At 41.9% G+C, this 9,962-nt stretch overlaps 1 protein-coding gene across 9 annotated transcripts in view; it reads left to right on the top strand.

Moving 5' to 3' along the window:
* SATB2 (SATB homeobox 2) overlaps nt 1-9,962 on the top strand; it is a 197,697-nt gene that overhangs the window by 160,007 nt on the left and 27,728 nt on the right. For all 9 annotated transcript variants that reach the window (XM_019523164.1, XM_019523163.1, XM_019523161.1 and 6 more), the window contains one exon: nt 1,115-1,312. In XM_019523164.1, coding sequence (XP_019378709.1) covers nt 1,115-1,312 — 198 coding nt within the window. The remainder of the gene's footprint in view (nt 1-1,114; nt 1,313-9,962) is intronic.

The raw sequence follows: 9,962 nt of genomic DNA, 5'->3' as shown, positions 1-9,962 counted from the left end.
AGCAGATGTCTGGGTAATTAAAATCGCCCATGACAACTACATCCCTTGATTTTAGTGCCTCTGCAAGCTGGCCTGAAAATTCCCTGTCCAGCTCCTCTTGGTTGGGGGGTCTGTAGTAGACCCCCACCGTCAAATCCCTCTCCCCCTGCCCCCCAATAAAACAAAACCCCTTGGCTAACCTGCATGGGGCCTATCATAACAGATACCTGTGCTCAGACATGGAATCAGCATATCTTCCAGAGGGAACTTCTCTTATTCTTACAAGTCTTGCCATCTTGCTTCATGGTATTTTTTGTGTTTTAGTGTGTTCTTTTTATCATTGTGCACGTCTCATCCTCTGGCAGTCATGTTTCACACTCTTGGCTCATGTGTTCTGTAGAATTTAATAGAGTGATAACTTTTTGATTGTATTTCAAACTAACCTATATAATTACTTAGCAGGCCTATAGTTATCCATTACTAAACTTTGTAGATTGCTTTACAGTTCCCTAGATATGTGGGCCTAGATCTTTAGAGTAATTTCTACTAAGTCCCATTTATTTCATTCTTATTAAATTTTGAGGGACTTTTCTGTAAGACTGCATTTTCGTTTCTTTAACAAAGTTCCATTTGGGTTTTGAATAGAGGTAGTGGATGCTATACAGCAATAGCTGATTTGGGTTTTTTTTATTTGTTTATATCTTTTTCAAATGGCTTTTATGTATTGGGTGGATTCTGAACCTGGGATTACAGTCACCCTCTCCTTCCTGGATTGCTAAATGAGAGGGGTTTGAGGGCTACTTATTGCAATTCCCTTGCTTGCTACAGTTGAACCTACTTCAATCTGGGCTCATCAAGAGCTGTGTGATTAGGGTGATCAGCAAGAAACTAAGAAGCCTTCTTACAGCGGAAGTTCTGGTACCTGTTGCTGTTTCTTCACTGTGCCACAAGTAGTGATAGTAGAACAGATTAGTGAAATTAAAAGGCAGTTAGAAATGAGAGACTGCTATATCCAATCAGACTAGCAGAAGTGAAAGCAAAGTACTTCAGCACTGCCTGCAGTATAGCTGATGATCATCTTGCACCTGGTTCATCAGTTTTTGGCAAGTTAACTACTCTGACCCTATTGCTGCAGGGCTGGCTGTGTGAGCTGCTCCGCTGGAAAGAGAACCCAAGTCCGGAAAATCGCACCCTCTGGGAAAACCTCTGCACCATTCGCCGCTTCCTGAACCTTCCCCAGCATGAGAGGGATGTGATCTATGAGGAAGAGTCCAGGCATCATCACAACGAGCGCATGCAGCATGTTGTTCAGCTCACTCCAGAGCCTGTGCAGGTCAGAGCACTTGCCTCCCTTTCAATGATTCTTTGTGTTACAACAGCTGTGAGAGCTAGAAAAAAAGTTTAGCCGCTTCAAGCTTCCTTGACCTGCAGGTTGAGAAGCACCAATTTTAATCTCTCTCTCCAAGGTATCAGGACTAAGTGCTGCGAATTTTGTGTATAAACCTGTGTGTGTGTGTGTGTGTGTGTGTGTGTGAGAGAGAGAGAGAGAGAGAGAGAGAGAGAGAGAATGTATAAGTGCCCATGTGTTGGGATCCAAAGGGGAAGACAAAGCAAACTATTTGTCTGGAAGCAATGAGGATAACAGTCAATTAGTTGGGAGGGTTGGTGTTATGATTATGAGTTACAACTCAGAAAATTGTCTAAAGTTGCATACATTTAGAAGAGGACAAGTAACTAAGTCTAGTAACTAAGAACAGACTACCCAGAGTATATATGTACATGTGTATTTGTGTTTACCTAGGAAGAGGGAAACAGCTTTGGAACATGGATAGATGTTCTCTACCCACAACATTTTTAGACTGTCTGACAGTGATTCTGAAAGCATGTGATCCAAAGGCCAATATTATTTGTAAAGTCCATCATTAGAAAGTGATAATGCCACAGGAAAGATAGGGGAGTAGGAAAGAAACATGGTCCAGGAGTGCATTTTTTTTCTTGTGAAGCATCTAACAGTAAAATGTCTGGAGAAACAGTGCTTGCATGCTCACTAGAACTTGAGGTAATTGTAAAAATGACCAGGACATTTCTTTGAAAGGGCAGCTTCTTTTCAGAACCTTCTCAATTGGACCTGTCATTGCATGTCCTTGGTTTACAAGCTGATATGAGCCCTAGCTCATTTGGTCTTAGTAAAATGAAAAGATTATCATTTTGGGGGACCTGTGAGGTCCCCAAAATCATTCACATGTGAGAATGAGTATTGTTCCTTCCCTAGTAAATATTTATATATGTTGCAAAATCAACAATCAACTGGTACTCTGCAAAGGCTCAAGACTGAAATAGCATAATGTAGCAGATCTGAACCAATATGAAATGAGAACTAAAGGGAAGTTTATAGAGAAGTTTTCCACTCTGTGCTTTTCATGAGCCCTCTTCCAGTAGCGATTTGATTTTTAATATTCTAAGGTACAAGGAACTTCAGGAAGGGGTTGTTATTTGTATGCCCAACGCCCAGTAGTAAGTCAGAATCAGGGCCTTACTGTTTTAAAAACCAACCAGCCAATACAAAACTTCTTCCTAACCCATAGATTTTAAGTTTAATTTGAGATTTGATGCACTCAGTTTGTATACCAAATTACAGGGGGCAGTAGGTTGTTGGCAGGGGCAGGCAGGAATGACAGAATGTTTCATGCAAGTCATAAGCTGGCTACATGCAGGACTTGATGGCTCCAAATCAGTTGAAAGCTATTGCTATAAAAAAAAAATAATCATCAGCAACGTCCATCTCCTCTTGATCTAGCCATTACTTTTTGCGTGTTGCAATAGAGGTAGGTCTTGAGAAGAAAGCAGAAAGAAGAGAGGTCCTTATGGAGTAGTTCATCAGTATTTTACACATCAGTATGGCTGAGGAAAAAATCAGAGTTCACCGTTGGGGATAGTGGATTCAAAGCATTGAAGAAATAACCTCTCTGTCATACTAGGCCAGTTATTTAAGGAGAGAGAATGATAGAGTTGTGAAGAAACTTGAAGCAAATGAGAAGAAGTATGACCTTAATGACAAAAGATCAAGATCTTTTGTTGGAGACATTAAAAGAGGAAAGGACATTTTTCAAGGTAACAGGCTAGGAAGAAGTTATTAGCAGCTGCCTTTTGTGTGGCTACAGAGAAGGGCAAGGTAGAGAGGAGGGTCACAGTGACCTTGGTAAGGCCTGGATGAAAACTGTTACTGGCTGGACAGAATAGTGAGGTCCTCTGATTAAGATTGTGGAAGAAGATATGACCATGTTTAGCATAGCCTGTTTCTTCCATAGCCCATCCTTTCATTTTTTCCTGTTCCTGTGCCTTTGATCACCTCTGCTAATGAGATGACTTGCTGCTCATTCTCTCTTTTCTGAGTTCTGTCTCTCTTCTTTCTAAACAAGTTCACCTTTCCCTTATTAATTTATGCACTATCCAACCATACCTGTTTGTTCCACTTTTAACTTCCTCTTCAAAACTTATTGCTAGCTTCCTCTATTCTGGGTGTGTGTGTGTTCATATACATATACGTGAACAAAGGGAAAGACTTTTGTAAGCCATGGTTCAATCCCTCCATAGCTGTAGGAGGTTTCCTAAATGCCCATCTCTAGGGCTTGATGTTGTCTGATGCACCCATCCTTATACTGCTTGTAAATTTGTTGGAATTAGGAATAGTCTTTCTGCATGTTTTATAAATGACAAAGTTTACATTTGGTACTGTATAAATAAAAGTATTCAGCACAACTGAATGAGTTTAATTTAGCAGGTTACTCCCTTTTTTAGGGGAGGGAAAAAAAGGCTGAGAGGCTACCAGCTTTATATAATTTTTGACCATGATAGTCGCACACAGGGAACTATTATTATAATTGGAAAATCCTGGTACCAGCACTCATACCAAGTATAAGGACCTGAAAGGAACAGTTCAAAATAATGTTTCGCTGAGTTGGATCCAACTTTAACTGGTGACCTTGATAATTTACCCTACTTTCAAAACTCTTCTGCACATCACTTTTCTGCATAGTGCATGTTGTCTCATCCAAATAACACGTTACACTGCATTGCAATGTGATGCATTTGTATTTGTCAGCGAGTCACAAAGCCATGCATTAATTATTTATTATAGTCAAAATATGAAAAATGAAGAAAAATAAATGGAAGCAGCTGGCAACGACGTATAGCAAAGCTCTGGGGACTCTGGGATACGGTTGATACATTAGTTTTGTGTTTTTGGGGTGCTGCATTTTAAAGCTTTGTTTTTCCCATCCAGAATTCCCAATGGGTTCCCGAATGGCATGCTACCAGTGCAGGACACAGAAGGATTAGTGTGCACCTATCCCGTACTGTCAAAAGAAATCATGGACAGAACAATTTGGGGGCAGGGGGGAGAGGGGTGTTTCTAGCTTGCATTTTGAGTCTTAGGGGGACTCTAGATGACAAGATCTGCTTTTAGCTTTGCCATGAGGGTCATTATTAGGCAATTAGCCATGAAGAATCAATGACAGCTAGCTTAAGAAATGTAAAACTTAGGTCCTAACACTCATGACCACTGGAGATTTTGTTACACTTTACATAAGGGTAGGGGCTTTGGACCCCATATTCTGGCCAAACTCCAGTTTGAGTAATTACATTCTGCCTATCTAAAATTCCCTCTGTAGCATCAGTGGGGGAAGCTGCTCTCACTCTCTTCTAGAATCAGCGGCTGGTGCAGAGCACCTGCCACATTCCAACTCTGAGCTTTCTGCATTTTATCAGTTGGTAAAACAATCCTATGTATAAAGCTATTAGAATTTTGCTTTGTGGACTTCTTTAGGGAAGAGCAATTTGTAAATGTATGCCATTACCATTCAGCCCTGGTACTAAGATAAAGATACCTTGAAGACGAAACAAATACCAGCAGTTTAAATGTGCAAAGATACACGAAACCATAATGGAGTTGGGTGGCCTTTCTTACACCTCTGATTTGTTTCACTTCCCTCCCTTGTCCTCCTTTTATAAAAGGATCTCAAAGATAAGCAGTAATTAGTGTTCAGGAGCTGAGAACCAATAAGTGGTTCAAGCACTAGCATTGCCACATGGCTATTTACGTCTAAGCCTTGGCTTGGTCCCTTCCTTTCTAGGCAGTGAAGAGCAGATGGAGCCACTGAAATAAACAGAGCCTGAGGATGGAGTGCCTCATGTTGGTGGCTAGTATTTCTCCTACCCCCAGTAGACCTCTCAGTATCTGTGGGTCTGGACTGGATTCCCTTATCTGTTCCTAAGAGTGGAGGATTAAGTGGCCAAACAAGACACCCTCAAACTGAGTAATTCGAAAGAAAGAAAACTCTTCGAGCAGTTTCCTGGCTAATGTTAGGTGTCTAATGTGGGCCAATGCTAGACACCTAACACCTAGACACCCTATAAAGGGTATGTAATATGGGCCAATGTTAAGAAACAGTGGAAAAATTAAAAGAAACCCACAAATTCACTTCTTAGAGACCATGCAGATTTCTCTGTGCCAAGTACTCTCTAATTCACATGTTGACTTCAGCATTTTGTAACTTCATTTCAGGGAGTAGATACCAGAAAGTTACAAGTAGCCAATCTTTGCTATGTAATATCAAGGTAAATCTGTTGGAATGTGTTGGTCCAGCTCTACAGAAGATCAAGTGAGAAGAATTTGGCTCTTGATATGTTAGAAGGATTCTTGCAGGAGCTAGGTGCACTGTGTCTTTTGGTGAGAGTGTAGTCCTTGACCTTCAAAGGAATAAACTGCACTTTTCCCGTGCATATTATTAGTATATCATTTTTGTTTGCTTATGCCATCTGAGGAAGCAACCTTCTTTCCTCTTCTCCACTGGATTCTCTCTGCTGCCTATATTTAAGCCATGTAATGATATACCTTCCTATTTTAAAATGGAAATTGCTGTAGAAGAATTTCCCCCCAACGCATTTAGAAAGCCCTAAAGCCTAAAACCTCATTTAGAAAGCCCTAAAATGGGCCCCATGGAGCCTGGTGGTGTGACGGTATTCTCTGACAACATAGAAGGCGAGGGAAGACATTGGGGAGTTCACAATTGGATCTACTGTACAGATTGCATGCATAATGACCAATCTATGGTGTCCCTTTCTTTTATTTAGAGTCATGCAGTGGCTGCCTTGTTGCTCTGCTTGCCATCCTTCTAGGCTGAGTGGGGGATCGTTCTTCCTTTTTTGTCTTTTGTTTCAGTCCCATGAGTTTTGAAAGTCATGGATCCTAGGATAGCCTAGGGAAAAAATACACATGCAACTATGCTTTCAAAATATTGAAGCTAGGAAATGCCTAAAGCAGGCAGAAGTTTGGGGGTTCATTACAGGCACTTTGGGACACTGTAAATCTATTTTTTCTCCCTTTTCCCTTCTCCTCTCTCTTCTGCCTTATCCAGATGACCACTCCAGAGGACGAGCTCTTGCCTAGTGCTTTAATATGGGGCTAATTCATTGTTAATTGCTGGGGCAGAGAAACCTGACTCAGTTGGGAAAATGATGAATCAAGCTGTTGCCCCTGGAGTGTCAGGGTGGATAAACTAGTCCTCTAGAGTAATGAGCCACTGCTGCAGCAAAGCACCTGCTATTCAAAGAACAAGGAAACATTGCATTTCATTTTCTGCATAAGCTGTCAGACTCATAGGTACATATTGATTTAAGTGTAGTCAAATGTCGACTTGAAAGAAGAAACAGGAATGTATCTCACATGCTTTCTGATGCACTGCTTTCAGCGAATGATTTTGTCTAATGAGATGATCTTTTTCTTCCGTGCATTGATTTTAGATGAATCTGGCAATTTATAATATCTGAGATAATAAATCTTGAAGGAATTATAGTAAATAAAAGATAGTGGAAAGCTGTCCTGTAGGACAAGCTTTTTCATTAGCTTGTTATTTAGAGTGCTGAAATTGTTGCATTCTTTGGATATACAAAAAATGTGTCATAAAAGAAAATGAAATAATAACTTTGTCATTTTGTGAGGGGGAGGAATGGAATAAGTGTTTTAGAAAGGACAGTGAAATATATAACCCCAGAATATAAGGCACTAGTAAAAATGGGTCAAGGCAAGTGGAAGTAGCAATCCAATGAAACCCTTATCTCATAGTCTCTGGATATATGTAATAAAGAAGAATATATGCACCACAATAATTTAGCCTAGTGAAATATCTGATTTTAAATGTCAGTAAAACTAGAATACACTAGTTAAACAATACATGGCATGTAGATTAGAAAATAAGTGAGAACCTGATAAAATACCTCCTCTTAAATAACACTAACACTTCACCTATAGTAGGTGAGAAACAAATCAAAGTGATATTTTTCCATCTAGGAAAACAGGGTGTAGATCATATAGCATGATCTAGGCAGTCATTTTTATTTTAATGTTCACCTGGGCAGGACAGTAGATTTTTGCATACGGTAAGTCTGAAATGGGTTGTTTGGGCAACTTGGAAAAATGGCTGCTTTTCCAAACCAAATAAATGTTCTTGTTAACTTGTTGCTTATTCTTTTAGCATGGCACCTTGTACCACGCCCTGGATCTGTTCTATATCTGTGCTTGAATTGATTCTCTTATTCCTGCTTTGCTTCAGCTTCCCCCAATATCATTTTCCCTCCTTCCCTCCCTTCCAAGACATACCAGGACATTTACCTTTCATTTCCATGTCACCCTTTGGGACAGTGGTGGCTAGCCTGCAGCACATGTGCCACAACTGGCACAGGCAGCCTTTATGTATGGCACTCAGCAGATTGAGGAGGGGACAGGAAGCATAGCACCAGATAGGGCAGGAAGCAGAAAGCAAAACTGATCCTCTTTTCCTGCCCAGTGTGGCACCAAGGGAGGGTGCGGATCTTTACTTGTAGTACACCTGCCAAAAAGATTGGCTCCCACTGCTTTAAGAGATTGTACTGTCTGCTCAAAATGTGAATGTGACAAGACTGTTAAAATAACTATCTAGCAAGCCTGTATATATTTTACAAGTTTGTATTGTTTTGACAACATGGCTATGTGACCCAGTCTCAGAAAGCTTTGAAGCTTTGATTTAAGTTGATTCCACTTAGCATATTTATGTTCTTTTTGGTTTTGAACTCTGGCGACAAATGTGTTTCAAAATTTAATCTGTCAGTTTTGGACCCAGAGAATTACTAACCCTAAATGCTGTTATGCTGTTTAGAGTTCAGACTGTGCTTGCTATTCTCACCTAACTAATAAAACTTATGTATATTTCTATACCATCGTCCAACGTAAGGGACTGAAAAACACCTAAAAAATTCTGTGCAGAAAGTTTTGGAAAAATGCAGCTTTGGATAATTAAAATCAGCAAATGTCACCCCACAGGCAAATAGTAGTGTGTATATATATGTCTGTATCTCTCTTGAGACTAGGGAACACTTGGGTTTTTTTCCTCCTATCTCTTGGTGAGCCCCTTAGTGCAAACTAGGGTGAAGGGATCATAATCTTTGAGTAACTGATTCCTTTCCTTCCTTCCTTCCCTCCTCCGTAATTATCAAACAAAGCTTCCATCAAGGTTAAATGGAAAAAACCCTGATATTGTTGCTATTCTTTTATAAGCAGCATCCAGTTTATCCAGAGAGCTGTTACAACAGTAAGAGAATGGACCTTCTTTATGGCTTTTTCCATTTTGAACAATTACCATGCAGTAGCTTAGTCCAGTTGTCAATTTATTCACTGCATACTAGCCCCAGTTGGGATCTGCTTAGCTCCAGCAGGCACAGAAATTTAAAAAAAACCCCAAAAACTCTGGGAGAAGGGCAGTGAGTGAAGCTTGGGTTTCAGACTTCCAGAGATCAAGCAAGTTTTCTGCCTTTTCTGTTTGGTGCTCTTTTAAGTTACACTGCAACACCCAGGCTAGGGACAGGAGTTGCACATAAATCAGTTTAAGTGATCAGAAACTGGTCTAAATTGTAGCAGATCAGAAGTTCATTGCACATAAGCGAGCTTCAAAATGGTCAAAACTGGTTTAAGATAAACCTGGCTGAATGTAGTATCAGACATAACTGACTGAGGTCAAACTGGTTTATGGAACTTCTAGTCCAGACCCTTTCTTGGTTCAAGTTAAATCAGAGTCCCTCAGCATCCCAGCATGCCTTGCAGCCCTGGGCTGAGCTGTGCTGTCTGCTCCAGAGAGCAGGGTTCGCCCTGTCCCTCTGCTCTCTAGCCAGAGCAGTGATGGCTGGCTGACAGGGGGGTGGGAAACCTGGTTGGGGACTGAGCTGGGTCTGCTTGAGGAGAGGGGAGGGGAGGGAGCCCCTGCCAGACCTTTCCCCTCTGGAGTGGAGGGGGAAGGGGCATGGGTGGGGTGGGGCAACAGCCTGAGAGGGACTGCTCTCCTCAGGCAAACCTTGGCTGGGGTCTGGGAGGGGCTTTAATTCTCCCCTTGCCCAGCTAAGGGAACAGGAGAGGGACTGCTTGGGCTGGTGTGACCAAAGAAAGCAAAAAACTACATTTCCAAACAGCAGAAGACCATCAGACTCTACCCCATCCCACCTGTGGAAGAGACTGAAGCAAGCAGCTGATAAGGGGAGGGGGCACAGTTTCCTTCAGCTTCCCTAGGCCATGGGGGAGGGTGAAGAGGCTGGGGAACCAGGCTGGTCCCCTGCCACCTGTGAGTGCTGAGCCAAGCCCTGCAGGACCAGACTGAGAGGTAGGAGGTGTTGGCAGGGGAGGGGCAGAAGCCTGGGCCCCACCCCCAGGCAGATCTAGGCTGGGTCCCCACCCTTCAGCGGGCTAGCTTGGGCTGGTGCCTGGCCACACCCCTTCCTCTGGAGCAGGGAGGAGAAGGCAAGCCTTGAAGGGCTTCTTACTTCCCTTCCCTTTGGCAGTAGGTGGCAGGCAGGGTCTAGCACCCTTTGGCTTTTGGTTTGAGCCATTGCAGGCACATGGCTGCATTTCTTGAATCAAAAGTGAATATCTCTTCATTTGCTTATCATTTCAATCTACGCAG

Source organism: Gavialis gangeticus, unplaced genomic scaffold (genome assembly GCF_001723915.1).
Source record: "Gavialis gangeticus isolate Ggan-Ray unplaced genomic scaffold, GavGan_comp1, whole genome shotgun sequence".
NCBI classification, from domain to species: domain Eukaryota; kingdom Metazoa; phylum Chordata; order Crocodylia; family Gavialidae; genus Gavialis; species Gavialis gangeticus.
This window is presented reverse-complemented; position numbering and strand designations above follow the sequence as displayed.